The sequence below is a fragment of the Falco biarmicus genome, chromosome 10 (genome assembly GCF_023638135.1).
Source record: "Falco biarmicus isolate bFalBia1 chromosome 10, bFalBia1.pri, whole genome shotgun sequence".
Lineage (NCBI taxonomy): Eukaryota > Metazoa > Chordata > Aves > Falconiformes > Falconidae > Falco > Falco biarmicus.
This window is the reverse complement of record NC_079297.1, coordinates 7,932,704-7,953,908: the sequence shown is the minus strand read 5'-3', so window position 1 is coordinate 7,953,908 and position 21,205 is coordinate 7,932,704. Positions and strand designations below refer to the sequence as shown.

Genomic DNA, 21,205 nt, shown 5'->3' with positions numbered 1-21,205 from the left:
ACGTTTTCTAGAGTTGTGTAGCTGTCTACTCCCCCATCCTCTGCTGGTTAACCCCCTCATTTTTCTTCCATTTCTGGAAATATTCAGAAAATTTCTAAAATGCGTGTATATGCATTTTGGCTGTTTAATAAGCCATGTAGTATTTTTCCAGTTCTTGCTCCAATGACCCACCCTCTCCTCCTTTCCAAAAGAAGTTCCTTTTACTTAAACCTCTTGCTCATGTCAGAGTTCTGTTTTTCCAGTAGAAACCATCTTTAATCATTTATGCCTGCACAATCCAGAGCAGGGATGTACAATTCTACACAAGGATGGCAGAGGTTTAGTCCTACTTCAAGCAGCTACAACAACTGTACAGAAGACAGCAGAAAAAATAGGCCCTACACAGTATAATTGGAACTGAGATCTTCTGAACCAGCATGGGTTATTTTTCCTGTCATAAAAAGGAAGTATACTCTTCCTTAGTTGAAGATGCATTTTTTAAATAGATTTCACATTTTACTTCCTGTGATCACATTAAAAGGTCACACTGTTTATGCTACTGTAACCTGTTACTGTGGGATTAGAAATGATGTAAACAAGCAATTCTTATTCAGATGTGCACAAGGGAAGAAGGTTATGAGAACATTCCTCTTTATGTGTAGAACACTTGTTCTTGTTCCAAATAAATATAAAGAATCTGAGAAACAGAGTGTCTTTTGTAGAACAGCTCACAGCATCAAGTACTTGATGAATCAAGCACTTCACAAAAGAAGGAAAAAATTCTGGGAACTTGAGATACCAGAAAAAGCACCTGAAAGATCACAAATAGAACAGCTACTTTAAGTTCAAAATACTACTATTTAATAGCATTTTTGATAAGCAATTATTTTATTTTTATTTACAAAAAGCATAGCGAGCTTTCTGCCCAGAGGGGACAGTTTCCTCTCTGCCTGGAGCAAGATCCGAGTAGCTCCACACTCACCACTGGTACAGCATGGAAGTTTTTCTGTAATTGCATACACTGGCAGAATGCAAAACCTGCATTGTTGCTGCTTTATTTTCTATTTCTACTGATATAGAAACTGTTTTAGCCTTCTTCTAAGTCTAAGAAAAAGATTCAACAGTCTCTGAACAGCACAAGTAAATCTTCCTCATCATTATCTCTTCACACCTCATTGCTGAAGGTGACTTTTTACCCTTTAACCCACATGTTCCCAAAGCATCCACAACAACCAAGAGCTGAGACAACTATGGAACTACTTAAAGGCCTGGATGCTAACATAGATGGAAACAAGATGCCCTATATACAAAGCAGAAATCCAGTTTCAATTCCCAACAATGGAAACAGGCCTCTATGCAGGTATCGGTATGCTACTTAAGTAAATTCAATAAGAGATTAATGCTGAATTCAGTGGAAAGTTTTTTTTTTTCTCTCTACTTTTAGTCTCATGAAGGATATGCCCAACTAGGAAGCAGGACTGTCCAAATATTTTTTCATTCCAGCGGTTAACAAATCAGCAACTAAATAAGGTACATGTTCAGGATCAGTGATACCAAAAAATTCTGCTTAAAAGTATAGTAAAATTTATCATGCCAAGAAGGACAGGTAGGAGACAAGCAAGAGAGTATATGTTAAGAACAAAAGCCACCAGAAAAAAATAAATTTAACACACACACACCATCTGGGAGGAATCACATCTGCCTTGGTGTTGACGATAAATATTTTGAGTTGAAAAATACAGAGTCACTACACAGTGAAAAACACAGATCTCTCAAGTAAGCTGGCTGTCCTTATGTTGTTTCCAGAAGTACATGCCCTTTACCAACTCCCTACTCCCCCCTCCATGCAAACCCAGTAACTTATGGAAACAATGTGTTTATCAGTCCATATTCTGGGACAAGTATTGTTCAAGGTGAAAGCATACGGAAACAGAACCTACAGAATTAGAAATAAGAAAAAAAAAATAAAAATGTTTCTGGTAAGTTTCATGTTATGCTAGCTCCTTTTCCTTCCCAATAAGGACATCAGGTTTTTCACTGCTGTTTTATTAAAGTTTTTTCTTATATGTAGAAAGCACAAACCCAATTTGGAAGTAGATCAGCTATCACTATTAGCAGAATCACATGAATTTCCAAGAATCACTTTTATCACTTTTTCTTAGTATAATGACAGGCAAGCTGTTGAATCTTAGCTGTATTTTGCGTGGGCGAGAGAAAAAGCACATCTAAATTCACAGGGTTTGGTAGAAATGAATTGGCATTTGTACTACATGATCTACAAAGCAAACACACAAAGGCATTCTGATGCTGTATCATAGTGCCTCTCCCAGCCAAACCAGCAAGGGCATGTCTACTGGCACCAGAAAGATAAACAAAAAAAAATGTTTCTTGTGCAAATCAACATGAAACAAGTTGACCAATGACTAAAAGAAATTAAAAATATCTCAATGGTAAGTGCTGTAAATAGCAAAGCTTACAGATCATATCAAGTTTGTATTATTAATTATGAACATTACAGAGAACCTGCTTCTACATTTTCATAAACTGGCTTCTTTTAGGAAAAAATGCACACATTGCTCACTAGGGCTGCTTTTCTCTGACAACAATGCTGTACACATGTTTACAGAGGTTCAGATACATTCTAGTCTAATAATTCTGTATAGTCTAATATTTTAAAAGCAACAAATTTTTAAATTTATGTAATTCTGTCAAATGTCTCAACACTGACAGCACTTCAGATCAGCACTGAAGATGATACAAAATCTTAGGCAATTCTTTAGTGTTTGTCTTCTATCTCAGTTTATACTAACCTTTTTCCGAATCAGTATTACAGAAATAAGCAGAACAAAGTAAACTTTAATATGGAATCCTATATTCAGGAACATTCTAACTACTCCAGCTAAGGGGTTGGGTTTTTTTTGTTTGTTTCTGTGTTGTTTTGTTGGGATTTTTTTTTTTTGTTAATCTGTTAGGTTTATGGCACAATATTCAGTTTTCAAGTATTTATCAATTTGCTGTTAATAAGGCTCCTACTCAATTTACATTTGAAAAACTTTCACCCTATGCAGAGAACTTATCCGCTGCCCGACAACATGCCTCTGTTAGAAAAGAAGAGAACAAAATTGCAAGAAGGACTATGGTCACAGGAGAAAATCCTCCAATGATGCTGTATTGCCTGAATCATTACAGGAGCTGACCTTTCTGTCACACAGTGCTAACCTAATTGGCAGATACTTAAAAAAAACCCAAACACACAAAACCCAAAACCCTAACAGAAAACTACTCAATGTAGTATTGGTAGCAGAATACTAATACTGTAATGCAAGTTTTTGGTTCCTTCCCTTCTGTGTTACAAAAGGCATGAAAGTAATTTTGCGTTTAAGAAAAAAAAAAAAAAAAAAGCAGCTCTCCAACACTTCACTGAATATAAATCTAATTTTGCATATGGGGAGCCTAAAGAAAAAACTGGTTTATCTGACTATGGGAAAACAAATTCAGTGGCATTATCTGGTCGCTGAAACAACCCATCCAATTCTTACATTCACTGCAGTACAACAGATAGCATGACTTTAAGCTTTTATCTGGTTTTACATACTTTTTTTTCTTTATTTGTTTGTAAACTCCTTCCTCCTCCATTTTCTTTTTAATTAAAGATGTCCACTTTAATCATACATGAATTCTGAATTTTAAGGAATCAGTATCCTCAGATGATGAGGCTAAATTCACAACCCAAATAGATTATGTCACACTAGTGACACTGGTCTAAAACCTGATAATTTGCATGCTTACAAGAAAGTAGCAGTGATATTTCAGTGCAAACCAGTTTAGAAACTCTCAGCTAAAGACAATCCTTGGAGAAGGTCGATTTGCAAAGCATGTATTACAAGAAAAATTTCATTTTAATGTTTAGTTAACTATAGAATGAACTGTTAATTCAAACCTACCCAGAATATTTAGAAAGTTATTTTTGTTTCAAAAATACTTGGTCTACCGCTACCATATTTTATTGTCTACTTACAAGGGCTATTTCCATGTAACATGATTTGGCGCATGGCCAACACTGCATTCTCCTTAACTGTCAAGTGTCCCTCTATATATGTACCCTTACAGCAGACAGAGAAAGGAAGAAGAGTAACATGTGGAAGAACACACTAAAACCATAAAAACTTTCTGAAGGTGCTCAGAAGCAGCTGTAGTATTGTCTGCACATTGTACAATTTCTAGATTTTAAGCAAATTATATCCCCTTAACAGTAAACTATAACAGGCTCCACTTTTCAATGTTCTACTTATAGCAATGCTATCACAGAAGATTTGGATTCAAGTACTTAGGTTTTTAAATTCTGAAAAACAAACAAAACTAAGTGGCTCGGTAGCTCCGTATAATGGGACTTGCACAATCTCACATCTGCCATCAGCAGACACAATTTGCCTTGATCTGAACGAGTCAGTAGTATAACTGATGCAGCAGTGCCCTGAAACAGTCTCAATAGCACAAAACATACTATCACTTTGCAGTTGAAATCAGAAACTGGTTTTCACAGAGAGGATACTGACTTTGCAAGCCACAGACACTTAGCTACTTCATTGTTGTTAGCCTCTCCCACCATTGTATCAAGATTCAGTGGTTGTATAGCACTGGAAAACATGGAATATCTTTAGCTGTATTGAAGGAAAAAAAGGAGACTTCCTGCAACTATCAGTTCTAAACTAGCTTCCATAACCAAAGCCAATTAAGCTAAGCCTCGAATGAATCAACATAGCATGAATTAAGCAGTGGCAAGGCATGCATGCAGAGACCTGTATTTTCAAGTAGCGAGAACTGGCAGAATAAAGCACAAAGATGCATTTGTAGTAAGTCATGCTCGTGCCACAATTTATCTGCTGCAGAGAAGTTTGAAGTTTTTTAGCACCAGAGCAAAAGAATAACCCAAATGCTTACAGACCACAGCAGCACAAAGTCTGAACTCTCTCTGCAGCTTATAAATCGAAAACACTAGTAGAACTTCCTGTTCATTTACTTTAAATACACAACACAAACACACTATTGTAAGTCTACAGGGTCAACCATTTCACAGTTTACTTTCAAAATTAAAACTCTAGATATTTTACAAATATTTTTCCAGAGACAGTGAATGCATAACAAACTTCCCATGCCTTCTCTCTCTTGACAGAGAGATATCCAAAATGACCACAACAGCCTTCTATCTTCCTCCCATCATCTGGGTAAAGCTCATTACCTTTCTTAATTTGTAGTATTTTAGTTTAGCTTAGAGAGGTTTTGGGAAAAAAGTAATATTCATGTTAGTATTAGTTTAAAACAGCCTCAAAATTAATAAAGAAATTATAACAGTTATGTGCCTCTTACAGGCTTCAAACCAAACTGTAACTACACTTCACTGTTCCAGTGCACACACAGCAGTATAGTTCTGTTTTCAGTATACTAACTTCTGAACATATTTGAAAATCTAGACTATACCCTTTTCTTTCTTATTTTATATTCTACTGACTATAAAAATCAGGAAGAGTGCACAATTTAGTTTAATCTTGCTATGTCACATGGGAAACTTGGTATGAGCTGTCCCCACAGAGGTTTCTGTAAAACCAAGCATCAGCTCTGCCTCCATCCGTATTGTATGGGATCCCAGGTTGAATGGCAGATCAGTAAATAAGTAAGAGGTATCTTTATCATTACTGATAAGTACATTAAAGTTCGTATCATTAGCCAACATATCTAGTTTATATAAACACAAGAAGCAACTCTACCTGTACTCGAGGGTTGTGTTTTTAAGATAATATCTCATGCATAAGAAGTTAGAAACTAAAATACCTCCTAAAATTCTGAAAGACTACTGCATATAAAATCGCTATGAAAATCTGATATTGCACTCACTGTGAGCAACTGAAAATTCTATTTTCCTTTGATATTCTGGAAAAAAGTATGTAACTCTTTCTCCCTTGCCCTAATAGCAAGCCTAAACTGTGCTTTTCTTAGCTTTGGGCTATTGCTTTTTGTTGTGACATCTCTAGAGTGAATACTTTTAATTCCTATTGATACTTCTAATAATATTAATGTAAGGTGTGTATCATTCACTTACCCTTAAGCATTTGTTTTCTGTTGCATACTTTTACCACAGTTATCACATTGCAAAGCTCACATTTAATCTGCTATCCATTTAACTTACTGTTTTATGGAAGAGGACTTCAATTTGAATGGGCATTTGTTATGCTTAGCTCAGGTCTCATTTTATTAGTTACCTTTTAAATAAGTTTCTCTGCAACACAAGCGATGGCCAAAACCAGACCAGTTCTTTTTATCTGTTGGTCTCTAAACATTTACAGGATCTCATGGCTCACAGTTCTTGTAGCAAGTAAATCTAGAGGAAAGTATGGGACAGTACTGGGTATTTAAAAGACAGGACGAAAACCAATAAAAACAAAATACAGAGAACTTCATCAGTGTTCACCCTGTTTTGACCAGCTGTAGCAGAAAGTAGTTCCACTGCACATGCAGTGCTCAAGATGTGAGTGTCACAAAATCGTCTTCACCTTGAAATGTTTTTGTCTCTATCGTGTGATGATTTACGCTTTAAAAAAATAATACAAAAAAAATCTAAATTTTATTCTTTCACAACTACACTATTATCACAGCTGAACATAGCTTCCCCTTGTCCCCCGAAAAAAAGAAGCCTGGACAATTTTAACCCTTCAAAGTCATGTGGCACCCAGACAAGTCTCCTTGTAGCCACCCTTCCAGTTAGCTTCACCTCCCTGTAGTGTTCACAATTCCTCCCCTAGATGCCGTGCAGTTCTGTATCACTAGATAATAGATGTAGCCAAGAAACAAGAGGAAGTGACTGTTAGTAAATCGCATTATGCTTTGCTCGGAATACTGGTGAATATTTTGGATTTTAGCAGTTAGAATAACACATAGACACTAGAAGCCTGTAGTACAATCAACTGGCAGGAAGACTTTTCTCTGCACCAATAACATGTATTATTCTTCTTACTCCATTCTTCAGGCAAAGATTGGTATTTGTAGGAAAACTGCATCGTTGATGTCACAGCCCAGACATCAAAAGCACGGACTACAGTGAAGCACATCGTTCTTCCAGATGTACATGATCTGCTAAGATGCCATTTCAACAGCTGATGCGTAAAGCAGGATGCAGTTGAGAAACTCAGTTACATGATAAAGATGCACATATTTACTAATCAATCTTAAGGAAAAAAAAAAAAGTCTGAGCAGGCTACTGAGTCACATCATTCAAAAAAGTAGGACAAAAATATCACTGAATGCTGACCCCTACTGAAAATGTGCCACAGTCCCTCATTCTCCTTACACATTTCAGTTCTGTAATAGAATTGTACCCATAGAAATAAACCACCTCCATTACGGAGCTACATTACTCAAAATCATTTCCTGAGCACTAAGCCTACAACATACAAAATTGTCAAGAACAGCTTAGCAAAAACATAACATCATATATGCACATGACTTTCAACTGATACAGTTAGCAAGCACTGAAACTCTGCAGGAAATGAAATACTCTAATAAAAAAATGGACCTTCGGAAAAGCACGCTTAAAATTTCATGCCTATTCTCTAATTGCCAAACAACTAGAGATGCCCATCCTGCAAGCTACTACTTTTAAAACTTGCCTGCTGTCATTCTGAGATAGGATTTCATTTATTTCACTTTTATAAAACTCCACTCCTCCTTTCAAATGGCCATTGCCAGAGATGTTCATAGTGAAAGGGAAGCAAAGCCCAACTTCTATGTTGCAGATATGAATGTAAAACTCATTAGTTTATGCAATATACCAGCTTAAATGTTCAAATGGATTTTACAGTAATGCTGCCTGATCTGACTGGACATATCCGCCCAACCATCCATGTACCTCATCTTCTCTGAAACTTCATTTTGGGCAAACGCACGAAGAACTTTCTTAAAGAGAAAAGCCCTAGTTTCTGTTGCTTGTATGCATGAACCTGGATCCAGTCAGCAAATACTCTCGCAAGCATTCACGTTTGGCACACAGGTTTTTTTAAAATCTCAAAATCTAAACACAGGGAATGAAATAACAAAACCCAGTGCCAGATAACTGCACAAGTATTACTAACAAGCCGCTTTCAGGATCTGTTCTATTATTATTAAAGCAACTGAAAAGCTAGGTGCATGCAATGCTGCCCATCGCTGTTTTCCTGGGAAAAACAAAACAAAAACAAAAAAAACCCAAACAAAACCAAAACACCAACCAAAAAGCAAAGCCACTTCGATTTACTCCCCGAAGGTCTGGCCGGTTTCAAAGACTACTGAGAATCTATGTCCATGCTCAGCTCCAAGCGGAACGTGGAGCAAGAACAGGAGCGTGGCCCAGGGACCCCGCGGAGCAAACTGCCTCCCGGCTGGCGCGGCGGCGCTGCCCCGGTGCCGCTCGGTGCTGCTCCGGTGCTGCCCGCGCCTCCCCGCCGAGGCACCGGAGCGCAGCGGGAGGCCCCTGCCCCGCCGCCGAGGGGTCCCCGGGCAGCAGCCGCGCCGCCGGGGGGTGGCAGCCGGCCCTCCCCGCCCACGCGGGCCCGGGGGAGAGGGAGGTGAGCGGCGCTGCCCCGGGGGGCACCGCGGGGCCTCCTCCTGCCCTCGAAAGGGGAAGGAGGTCCGAGCGCGGCGGCGGGCCAGCCCGCAGCGTGCTGCGGGAGGGAAGCGGGGAAGGGGGAAGGGAAAGCTCCGAGGCGGGGAGAGCGGAGCCGCGGGGCTGCGCTCCCCGCGGGGCCCTCGGCAGCCGGGGCGCACGCACGCCGCAGGGGCACAGCCCGGCGGCGGCAGAGGGAGGGCGCGGGCAGGAGCGCTCCGCGCCTCAGCGCCGGGGCTGGGGGCTGAGCCGGGCCGGGCGGCTGCCCCTCACCTGGTAGATGGCGGCCCAGCTGGCGGCCTGGTCGAGCCGGTGGAACTCCTTCTCGATCTCCATGGTGGGGGCGCCGCGCCAGGCCTGGCCCCCCAGCGCCGCTCCCGCCCGCCGCTCCGGCAGCTCCGGCTCCAGCTGCTCCCGAGGCCGCGGCTGCCTGCTCTGCATGTCACCCCTCCCTGCTCCCCGCCGGAACTACGCAGCCCGCCCCGGCGACGCGACGTCCGGGGCGGCCCGCGGCCGCGGGGCCCTGCGGGCGGCGGGTGAGGGGGCGCGCGGCGCCAACGGTCTGTAACGGTCGCGCCGGGCGCGAGCGCCCTGTGGCGGGGCTGCGGGGCCGCTGCCCGGGCGGGCGGGGAAGGCGGCGCCTCCTTCCCGCCGGCGGCGCGCGGCGCTGCCGCCCCCTCGCCTCCCTGAGGCGGCGGTCCGGCTGAGAGCTGCTACCGGCGGCAAACGGGGCGGGCTCGGGGGCCTCCCCTCCCGGTACCCGCGCCGCGGGGCCGCACGGACAGGTAGGGCGGCCCCGGTAGGGCTGACGGGCCGCAGGTTGGTGGTGGCGGCGGGATCTGGCTGAGGAAGCGGCAGCCGCAGCCGCTGGCTGTAGCTCCGGGGGCCGCAGGCTGGCCTCTGGTGGTCTCTGAGCCCTGCGGAAGGCCCTGAGTCACGCTGTCAAGCTCTTCGTCTGCGGCAAGAGAGTCAGAAAGTTTGAAACATTCTCCTGCGGCCGCTCGGTGTCAGAGGAAGGGCTGTACGGCTGGGCCGGGCCGGTGGCGGGTGCCTGGTCGGGCAGTGGGGAGTGCTGGACGTATGTGTGTGGGCTCACTTCGGAGATGGGGAAGATGCCGTCCCTCACGCTGTCGTCAGAAGATGGAGTTTATTTTTCGCTCTTACACAGTCTGCAGAGTGAAATGTATTTCTGTCAGTTGTCCCGTAGCCTTTGATTCAAAGGAACGTGTGGTGTGACAAGCTCCGCATGGAGTTTGATCATCTGTCCTGGGCTCTTGGGTTCCTACTCTGAAACAGCCATTCCTGTCAAGGTGCTATAGTCCTATCCCAGCAGGTAAACATTTGTGGTTCTATCCTACCCCTTTCATAAGGCCATTCATTTCCAAATGAAGTTCTAGCCTACAAATCTCAGAGAGCCAACATCTTCCTTCCTGAGCTTCAAGACCAGATGTTCCAAACATATGGACATAGTTATCCCATGTATAATGCTAGAGCATATTTTGTTTCCAAAGCGAGGAGCTGTACTCATGTCAGCCAGCTTCTGTTTGTTACATTACCATTTTTCAGGTTTTTTTATAGCATACTACTACTGAGGGCTAGTAAAGGCTTGGCATACCTGGTATCTCTGCAACATGAATACTGACCCAAATAAATTTGTGGGAGCAGATTTGTAGGATTGACATTTTTCATGCGTGAATTTGATTATAAATAGCCTAAGTACAGCATGGATTGAAGACAGTGTAGTAGAGTTCTCAGCAGGCAAGGTTGTTGCTGTTGCTGAAGACAGAAGTATTTTATAGCTTAGCTGCAGCCCTTGCACCACTTGGCTGTTCCTGATAGAAGAAGCTTTTCCATTGTTTTTTCTAATCATTCTACTATGCGGTCTTTGGAAGAGGCTCCCTTGCAGTGTTCAGCTCCAGAATGCCACCCTGTTTAAGACTCGTTTATTAGGCTACAGAAGTGCAGATGAATGCTTTCTGAGAAGAGAGGACTAGTCAGAGATATGAGCTGAGGGCCCCAAAATTTTGGGGGAGGGTTAATAGTAGCACCCACAGTTAAGGCAAGCTGTGGAAAGCATCTTAATAGGATAAACGACTTAACCTAGGTAAACAATGAAACATTATTCTCTAGTCAGCTCCTGCATGTAGCATAGAAGGATTAGCAGATGGTATTAAACAGATTTTTTGCCTTTCTTACCTCATGGGCTTTCTCTTGACCTGATTTTTTGAACTAGTCAGATGCCATATTAGCCCCGTGAATGAAAGGGTTTCCACCTATGGAGACTTGCTTCTGTATTACTAATAGCAACAAATGGGGGACTGATTCTTCTCTCCCAGTCTGGCTGCACTGAGTCAGTATCCTTATCTTGAGTCCAGGTGGTGAATTTTTAACCTACTGGACATGGGGACATAATAACAAATGCAACAACTTTGCTGCTTTCCCCTTTCCCTGTTATTTCAGGGTCACAAATTATGAATGTATGTGGGGAGTCTTGCTGTGTTTCAGTGATTCCATAGTGAGAGATGAGGCATTACAATGACACCAAAGAGCAGTTCCTGTGCATGGCCATTTTTCATGCAGGCCTAAACCTGGTCGTACCTAGAAGTGGTCAAAGCCTGTGGTGCTACAGCTAAATGCAAATGCATGACTGCAGTGCATAAGCATTTTATGAAGAAAGCATACACTCTTCTATGCTTATGCCACCTGAGTGGATGTAATAAATAAAATCACTACAAGTTCTTCAGTCAGTGATTCATCAGAAATATTTCCTGCTAATTGTGTACTGTTGTCACAGAAATAACTGCGTTGAACAACAAAAACTCATATATTGCCCTGAACAAATTGATATTCAGCTGAAGATTTCACAGAGTAACTCAGAAAATAAGAGGCTGTAAAAATTGCCAGTCTTTCTTCATAAAACTCTGTCATAGTTGCAGTATGTGTGACCAGTAACATTGTAAAATGTGTTGGTCTGGTTCAGTGAATGATTTTATTAAATAACTGGAAACTTTGGAGCAGAGGGACTACATTATAAGTATTTGCTTTTACCTATATATGCCTATATTAAAGAATTAAGAAATAATTTGCAGCAGTGATACACATTGTGACTTCTGTTTGAGAAAAGCACAGCTAATTGGTGCATGTGCTATTGAATTATTTTGGCTTTGTTTTAATGTACAATTTCAGCAATAGTACATGCAATGACACCCATAGCTAAAAAGCCTGAGACCCTTACAATATGCAGTTAGATACTAGTTTATGTTAAATGATAAACTTCATCTCTTTGGCACCTTGTGGTCCTACAGCAATGTAAAGGGCACATAGGCCACTTCATGGAACCATCAAGTGCATTCTGAAGGTGAGAATTCTGAATTTCTCTTGCTAAGTAGGGAAGAGCACCCCATCTTTTTGTTTGTAGCAGTTGTGGTGGCTTGTAGTAATTTTTATTTCTCAGCTAATATACAATAGGCTCTAGCTACCCACAAAACGATGTGGAACAGTCTGGCCTTGGGTTTAAAATGAACTTTAGCAGAACAATGAAACTAACTCTATTATTTTTAATTCATTTGAAACCCATAAAATGACTTAGTCTAATCATATTAAAAGTCTTTAATTTGCCTTTCTGCTAACAATATTCAGCATTTTGAGATGACCTAGTTTAAAACAGCTGATGTCATAAATCTTCATTAAAGTGCTTGCAAATATGATACATGTTGTTCCTTCACTGATTTTTCAAATGCAACTTTGTAGTTACATTAAGCCAGTTCTAACAGGCTGCATCTCCAGTATATAACTGGGAAGCTTGTCATTCACATTCAACACACTTAATGCTATTGCACTGTACATATTTGTATCTCTATTTAGCAGAAATATAATGTGTGAAACAGAGCTCAGAATTGGATCCTGTAATATGTCCTTCTGGTGTAACATCTTAGCCATTCCTTGTTCTGATTTTTTCTTTTGTGGTATTTAAGCATTCAGGATTGTTACTGTGGAAAGTTCACTTCTGTGTTGATTTCCCTCTCACTACAGCATCACACAAGGCTGTAATGAATCACGTGTTACCTTGGTTACTTTGAAGTACCTGTAAGTTCATAAGCAATATCCAGTGTTTTGCTTCTGATTTTCTTCTGATGTTACCATCAGTTTTAATGTGATAAAATTATTCTTGATTTATATTACTTATGCAAGATCAGGATCAATCCAGGTATATTCTAATGGTATGATTTCTGCGGTTAAAATGTGCATTAGCTTGTAATTTTTTAATACTAAGTTTACATACACAAATTAATACTAAGGCTTACCTAACTTTAAAGCTCCCTTTAGAGGTAAGCGGTTAAGAGTGGAACTTAGATAAGAGCATGCTTGGTAGAAACTCAGGATGAGAGACTACAACAGGAAGAAGCAGAAACAGGAAACTATTAAATATTGTAATTCATATACTTCTGAGAGGCTTAGGCATCTAAGACAAGGGCTCAGGAAAGTATGTACCTCTAAATCCACAGATCTGAGCCACCTTCTGGAGGGAGATGAACAAGCCAGACCACTTTTTCAATAGAGCAAAAATTTTGTAATGAATATGGATTAAGGACAAAATTACTATAGCCCAAGTCTTAGGCAACTCATCAGAAAGGACAGTTAGATTCTAGTCCTGCTGGTGGTGAATGTCTGTGCAAAACACTTTCAAATATTTACGTAAGGGATGTTAAAAGATCTCCACGCCAGACTCCATGACCTAATGGTCAGGGCACTGCTGAGATGTGAAAGATGTTTCCCTCAGGCAGAGGCAAGAGTTGAGCGCAGGTCTGCCATATGCTGGTGTAGTAAGAGATCTAACCACTGAGGTATTAGTTGAAAGGCGATTCCCATCCACAGTTCCTTTCTTTGTTTTCAGAATGTGATCTGCTGGTGCTTTGAGTATGTCTTCAGGATCAGGTTTCTCAAGGAATGTGAGTGTGGAGAACCTATTTGTGAGCCAGAGGCTTAGATTAAAGAGAAAAGCTGATTTAAGCATTTATGTCAAAACTGAGGGAACTTTGTGTTTGCTAAGAGTTCAGGTTGAGAATTTTATACTTGTAGAATTAGGCTGGTGACCTAAGAGACCTTGTAATCTAGCAGGGGATTCATAATGTAGTAGGCACTGCACAGGGACACTGTGATAGGGTGCTGGTGTCAGAAACCATTCACAATTTATCAGAGAAGATGCAACGACATGACATGACTTGTGATGCGAACAGAGGTAGAATCAGTGTCGAGCTTCAGTCTGGCTTGTAACCCTCTATCCTTCTCAAACCAAAGATTAATCTTCTTGTATCTTGCATTCCTGATGCCCATCTCTTTGTGCCAAGATAAAAGAACAAGCATTTGCTGGAAAGAGGATGTTGAAATAAACTCTTACCAAAAATGTCACCAGAGAGGGCCAATCGAGAAGTTGAATTAATTAATAAATCTCAGTTAAAAAAACAATCATACACCCCACCCACCCCCAACAAAAGCAAACAACAACAACAAGAACCACAAAATTCAAAAATGTTTGCATAGTTGGATAGTTGGTTGGTGCTAGATTCCTCAAAAGCTATGCAGGGTAGGATGGTGGGGAGAGGGGTAGTATTTCTTCTGGTATTCCTGCTGGTGTCCTTATCCTGCAGTACTGAATAAGTCCCCAACACGAACAAGATGGATGATCCTAAAATTACCTGCCTCAATGGACAGCGAAGCTCTCAGTGATACGAAAGTCATATGGGAACTAATTAGAATTTTGTTCCTTTTGGAAGACCAGGAAGCAGGATGAGTATCTGTTTCTGCAGTGACTAACATCTTTTGCATTTAGAAGCAAAGATGCTTCAAGTTATTTCCTAACTGTTCCTTCAGATCAAGGGATGAGAATCTGAGTATAAAAGGTTTTAATAGATACATGTCTGTATGTCTAGTGAGAGATCTAGTTGTATACGGCCACCTTGGATCTGCAGTGCTCCAGCAAAATGATTCCTTATCTTGGCTTGTTCTTTCTGTGTTCATTCATAGAGAAAGATACATTAAAATATTTGCACACAAGTGTGTTAAACTATAGGGAAGAAAGGCTTCTTTGTTACAGCTCAGTATTGAAACTGGGGAGAATGCTTGCCATCTTTTTATATGAGGACAGCTTCTTTCCAAAACGTGTTAGGAGAGGTGGCAGCACTTCACTGTGGAGCAATCTCCCCTGTGAGTTCTAATCTATGGGAAGTAAGCAGACCACTTGACCTTGTTTCCTAATGACAACAGGTGATACTCTAGAGGCTGGACTTTGTGCGAAAGGGGAGATAAACTGAGCATAGTGGGAGCACAAGAGAGTGAGAAACCAAGCTGCAGTTTGTAAGTGTGAAACAGAAAACTTCATTTGATAGGCAGATATTGAAAATCCTTGCTCCAAAGCACTTCAGGATTGAGATGATGAGTGATGGCTTTAAACCCAAAGTGCTACGGCGTCACTGAAGTTCTGCTGCAATGAAACATCTTAGGTGACTGATGCAGTGCAATGTCAGACAAAGTCCTGGGTGGAAGGAGAAGAGCACAGCTAAGGAGAAGAGAGGCACGTGGGTTCACGTGCTTCAGATACCCAACGCTGCAGAGGGAATCAGTGTCATCGTGGGTGGCTGGGAAAGGGGGCTGACATGGAGGTGGCCTGCTTTGCTGGACCCTTTTTCGCCTAATCGAGTGGAGAGGAGCAACAGTCAGCAGGGGTTGGTTTCACTGTAGTTGGTGTATAGAGGAGGCCTTGTGGGGAGCTTTACAGAAACCTGACGGTTGTACATGATGGCTGGGAATTCAGCTGGACCAGGAACAAAAGAAGCTGCAGAGTGGGAAGTGAGGATGGATAATAGGGATGGGAAGGTGGTGCAAATAGAAGCAAATATATTTCTGATGGTACATGAAAGAGCAAAACTGTATTTAAAAGCAATGCCGATTTTCTGAGGAGCAGGAGTCACGGTCTGACTGTGCGGGCCAGCAAGTGATGTCACGCTTGTGCTAACGTTTTGGATGCCATCTACCGGCTGTAGGGATTTGCCTGCTGAGGAAGAGCTGAGGAAGGTCACTGCATTTGTACTTCGTATGCCACATATTTGTGCTAAATACACACCTCACAGGTGCCTGTACATGGTAACTGTGGGTCGTCCTCATCTTGAGTTTCAGAGGGATGACCTCGGCATGGCGGAGCAGGAGGCACACACGGTCCTGATGCTCGGCAGCCGCTTACCGCAACCTCACTGCGTGACCCCCAACCTCTTCCCAACCTCAGTGATGTAACTGGGCCCCAAATGGGCCCTCACAAAGACGCTATTGAGAGAGAAAATTACCTGTAGCAAGAAATGTATGCATCATTACAAGTAACCGCTTGGTGTCACTCTTTTCCAGGGTTAATGCTGTATGACGTTAATTGGTTTTAGTCCGAAGGTGTCTCCTGGAAGCATTACTGTAGACAGTTGGGTAGGAGCAGAGCTGCTCATGTAATGAAACAATTGTCTTCCTCTTTGAAATGGAGTGTTTTCTGTAATGATAATTTTATCAATACCCTGTGTTACTCATTGCACTGCCTCTGATTCTCCAAGGACGAGGCTGAAATTTAGAATCTGAGTAGATGTGGAATCTAAACTGTGGACAGAAGTAGTTGTGGAAGGCTGCAGCACTGCTTGTCATAACTACTTGTTTCTAGGCTCCAAAACAAAGCGCTAGAGCAATTGCTGTCTTCTGTTTGGAAACTATGACCATCATTTTTCATTTTATGAAAAATACAAAATTTAGCACAAAATTATTGTTGCAGCAATGCTATAGGGTCTCATGCGTAGATGGTCTCATGCATAGTCTGTTCCTTTCTAAATTAGGCTCTGCATGAAAGCAGGATGAAAAGACCATCCTTGACCCATTTAATCAAGTAATACGGTTCTGTTTTATTTTCCTTCAGTACAGGATCTTAAAACTGTTGGCGTATTTTTGAAGACTTTGCTGTGTTGATGGAGGGTTATTAAGAGTTGAGTCTAACTTTTTACACTGTGCTTTTCCATTCCTCCTTGTGAAGATGCACTTTTCCACTGGCAAAATATTTTAGTCTAAAATGCTTCTGCAGGGAAAATTGACCCTTGCGTAGTTTGTCTTGTTTTGAAAGGTTTTTTTTCAATGACTTCTGAACTATTTCCTTCTTGATAGGAAACAGTACAAATTAAAAAATCATCCCTATAACACAATCTAGTGATGACTGGGATAGAATAGCATAGGTAATAGGAATGTCTGGATTGGAACTTCTGTAAGAAGGCCCGTTTTCATGACATTTCAAGTCCTGACTTGCAATGTAAGGAGGGTAAATTAATCTCTGGATTTATAGTTTCAATTGAAGCCAAAGGGGGCAATACCTGTTTACGCTAATGCTGAATTGGACTTGACAGGCTCCACGCTTTTGGATGCCTGTCCCAGCAGAATGGAAGGTCTTAAATAGGTCCAGTCAAGAATATAGGCTGAAAAGCCCCACTTGGGTAATAGAGACCTGTGTCCTACAAATGTGTCCAACTGTTTAATAGATATTTAGTCCTCAAATTGCACTCTCCACACAGATCTGGAGCAGCAAAACATTTCCTAACAGCCTATATGAAATTTATGATCTACCTTACAAAATACTAGAAGTTGCAAAATCTGCAAAACATTGCAGGAAAAAAAAACCAGAAGAGATTAAAAGCAATGCTAGTGACTTAGGTCCTTACAATAATGGAGGATTAGGTAACTGAAAAAATTATGTGATCTCAGGACACAGCCCTTCTTGCCCTTCAGAGACGAAGGCAGTCCCTCCCCAAAATAATTCCAACCTGTGTCACTTGAGGCACATTGCTTTTTCATCCCAGTGTACTCTGATGTAGAGTTTTTAGTTAGAAAATTTTCCAAAAGAACCTGGCACTTGAAAAGAAAATGAGAATCCAAAAGAAAGTGTGGGATCTTGTTACTTATTCCACTTCATAAAAAAGGAAGGTGTTTGTCCAAACATAAACAGACATTTCATATCCTCTCTTCATTCTCCATAGTTCAATGCAACTTGATGAAGAAAGTTGCAAATATGCAAAATCGGTTATATGGAGTGGCAAGATATGTGACTCTGTGACATATTTGCTATGTTACCTGTCAGGCTTATTCTTTAGCTTTTAAGGAAACAGCAATCCTCCTCTGGGATTAGATAACCAGAATGCTGTTAGCAGAACTGGGATACCAAAACCTCTGCTTACTGCCTCTGTTAAAAGAGTAAGAATAACTTTTTTTTTTTGCAAAGTGCGTCAATTCACACTGAACTATCCTTAACAAATAATCTGTCAGAATTCTGCATGAAAAGGAAGGGAGGGGTATCTACCTATTTTGTGTACATTGAAGTTTCAACCATTAGTGGTTGTGTGATGAGATGTACCTGTGCAGGAAGTCTACAGCGTGTGTGCATGCATCTGTACCTTTTGCTGCTTCTGATATTTTTCGGCCTTTATGGGTTTTGCAGAATGTGTTTAAGGTTATTGTCATGCTGTGGCAGAAACAGCTAGACGTAGAAATTTGTAAGTCATAGCTGCTAAGGACCATGTTACCATTGGATGGCACTGTAGTCCTTACTGCTCATAGTTCTCACAGCCCTGAATAATTTTACTCCTCGTAAGAATTTTAGGTCAAGCAGCAACTAATAGAGAAATAGTTACTGGAAATACTCTTTTATGGCTAACACAATGTTAATAAAATAGGAGTTACACTTGCAGAGCTGGCTTTAGTTTCACAGCATTAGATCTTAGGAAGTCTGTGTTGAAATCTTGCCAGGTTGCTTAGTTTTCTAAATAAAGATTTCAAAATGCAATTGATTCTATCATATGGGACTTGGAAACTGTGTGCTCTCTACTATCATAAAAGATGTTATGGGTATGTTTTATGATTATAGGGTATTTTATCCCAAGGCTTTCACTCACTGTTTTATGCTTTAAGCAATGTTTTATATTAATGAAAGAATGCTTTCAGCAACCATTTCTTTAAATAATTCTTTTTCCTTACAGCAGATATGGCATCTCTGAGTTTGGAACGGCCTTCACCTATGTATCCTAGGGCTACAGAATGGGTGAGTGCTTAAGTCTGCAGACCTGTGGTCTTGCAAGCATAAATATTTTTCACCTTAAGTTGAAGACACAAATGTTCAAGGGAATGTCTGCAGTTAATTCAAAGTTGTGGCCGCTGGTTTTACATATGCAAGGAAGCATTAGTTTAAATTTGAGTTATTGATACACTATTAGTTTAATATTGAGACAGTTGTGTCATTGATATTGCTATAACCATAGCATGGCATTCAGTGCAAGCAAGCCAATTGCAAAGTTTCCTGTAGCATTTTCCAGTCTGTTCCGAGTTCCTTGCTGCCTGTACACTTAGTCTGAAGCTAAGTGAATTACATACATGAACTGCTGAGTAGACTTGAGGCTGTGTATCCAAAGGCAGTGTTTGGCAGCAGTATTGACCTAGCTTCACCTCCTTTGCCACCTGCTGCTGGTTTCTGTGGTATACCACCCCTTCAGTTGTGCCAGCCTGACTATTTATGCAGCTGCACTTGGAAATGGAGCTGGAAACATAACATATCTACTTTAAGAAAAAAAACCAAACCAAAACAAACTGCTAAGTTTTCTTCTGGGTTAGTTTTAAGATCAGGTCTCCAGTATAGTGAACCACATGGTTACATAAACAGTTTTTCTAGAACAACAGAATACATTGATGCTGGGGCAGGAAGATTACAGAAGACAAATATCAATACCATAAGCCAGTATTGCCACTAATGACTGCATCTTGAGACACCAGAACTAGATCTATGATTTCAATGATACACAGTAAACTTCTGTTTGCACACAGACATCTTGTGGTTGCACACAGACTTGATATGGGCTCTGACAAGCACAGTTAAACAGTTCTGAGCACAGCTCGGTGTTGAGCTTAATATTTATGACAATGCATGCACACACACACCCCCGCACCCCCCCACCCCCCCCATAAGTAAGATCACTGTAGAAACAAAAAATGCCTTAAGTGGAAAGAGGACCCTGAAATTCTTTTTACCTAGGAACGGAATGAGAGCTTTCTAGTTTCAGGTAAGCCCCTAAGTGGAAAAAATAGTGATAGGAAAATAAGATTACATCCATTAAAAATGGTATTTTGTTGAAACAAGTGTGACTATTTTCGTATTGTCCTCTAAAGACAAGTTATTTCCAGAGGCATATTGTATTTCTTTTGTAATGTGTGAGTTGTATTGCTCTTAATTGATTTCCCATAAAGGAAGAGTAGCTCAGGTCAACTCCTTTTTGCTTAGTCCAAGAAGGGCTCAATAGACCTGCTTGAGCAACTAACACCACATTTGGGATGATAGTAGGTAGATTTATACATTGTATTTCCCCAGTACTGTATATAAACAAATGTCTTTCAGCTGAAACATTTTTTCCAAGTCAGATATAGAAAAATTTTCAAATCTGGCCTAGTTTGGTAAGCAAACAAGCCAGAAAAATAGTGCTGCAGGGGAAAGAAACCTCAGTGCATGGTTGGCCTTGGTGACTATCTGCCAGGAGAAAAGGGACCTATGAAACTTTCTTCTAACGTATTATCTGAATCTTATCTGCTCAAACACTTCAGAGTTCAGGAAGAGCAGCCAAAGTCAATTTTTGCTTAGAGTATTTAAACCCAAATATAAACAGAAGGGAGAAGTTGTGCGTGTGCAGGAGGAGGTTTTGGGGTGGAGAATGAACAGGGTAGTGGGATTGGGGAGGGAATGTTTTAACTTACATTGATTCTTCTGATATCCTCTTGGAAATATGCACTGTTTTCTCAAATGACAATGAAATTGCACAATACATAACTGTGGTGGTGGACGGCTGCTGGTGTGTATCCAGGGGCCAGTATTCTGTCTGACCTCAACAGGTAGATGAAACAATAGTTAGAATAAATTAGAGAACAGCTTTGTTGTCACTGTATGCTAATTATCTGATTCTACAACGCCTGAAAAATACCTTCTGAAATGTATAAAAGAGAAATTGAATTTTCAGGTCTTTGTTAATATTTTGAAATACTAACAAAAAAAAAAAAAGTGCAGCTTTGCTGACTGTGCAGTACTCCAAAGTGCCTGCAATCCTGTGAACCCTTACAGTGTGTACTGTTATGCTGGGTCAGACACAACAAAATCCTTAGTATTTCAAGGACATTTTGTGAACTTCTCCCTGCCTTGCTGTCTAAGAGGTACCTTGATGTTGCTTTCATCCAGATCTGTCTGATGATTGAGAGATTAGTTATCCACTCTGTGCTTCCACCCTCCCCACCTGAATCAGGTATTCTCAGCACAACCATCAAGCTAATTTAACCCTGTATTTAAATGGAAATGGTTGTATTTAAAGTGTAAAATTCTTTCAGTCTATTAACACCTTATTTATTGAATATAATGGCTTAGAAAAGCTACAAAGGCTGATGCTGTTGGAATACCTTGCTGTTTAGTGACTAATTACCACTGTTTTTCAGAGCTGCTCTGTCCCAAAGGAAGCTCCAGGAATGACTGTGCTTTGGGATGTAATTCCTCCCAACTCT

At 41.1% G+C, this 21,205-nt stretch overlaps 1 protein-coding gene and 1 long non-coding RNA gene across 12 annotated transcripts in view; one reads left to right on the top strand and one right to left on the bottom strand.

The window, feature by feature from the left end:
* Positions 1–9,215, bottom strand: part of PTPN1 (protein tyrosine phosphatase non-receptor type 1) — a 46,048-nt gene extending 36,833 nt beyond the window's left edge. Inside the window, exon 1 of one of the 2 annotated variants that reach the window (XM_056353124.1) lies at positions 8,885–9,215. In XM_056353124.1, coding sequence (XP_056209099.1) covers positions 8,885–9,052 — 168 coding nt within the window. In that variant the 5' untranslated portion in view covers positions 9,053–9,215. The remainder of the gene's footprint in view (positions 1–8,884) is intronic. The other variant, XM_056353125.1, reaches the window with a different exon arrangement.
* A 35-nt stretch (positions 9,216–9,250) lies between these two features.
* Positions 9,251–21,205, top strand: part of LOC130155667 (uncharacterized) — a 153,641-nt gene continuing 141,686 nt past the window's right edge. For 5 of the 10 annotated variants that reach the window (XR_008824161.1, XR_008824160.1, XR_008824165.1 and 2 more), the window contains exons 1-2: positions 9,258–9,396; positions 18,655–18,716. This is a non-coding gene — a long non-coding RNA (uncharacterized LOC130155667). Of the gene's footprint in view, positions 9,397–9,433; positions 9,945–18,654; positions 18,717–21,205 lie in introns of those variants that run through there. The other 5 variants (XR_008824166.1, XR_008824157.1, XR_008824152.1 and 2 more) reach the window with 4 other exon arrangements.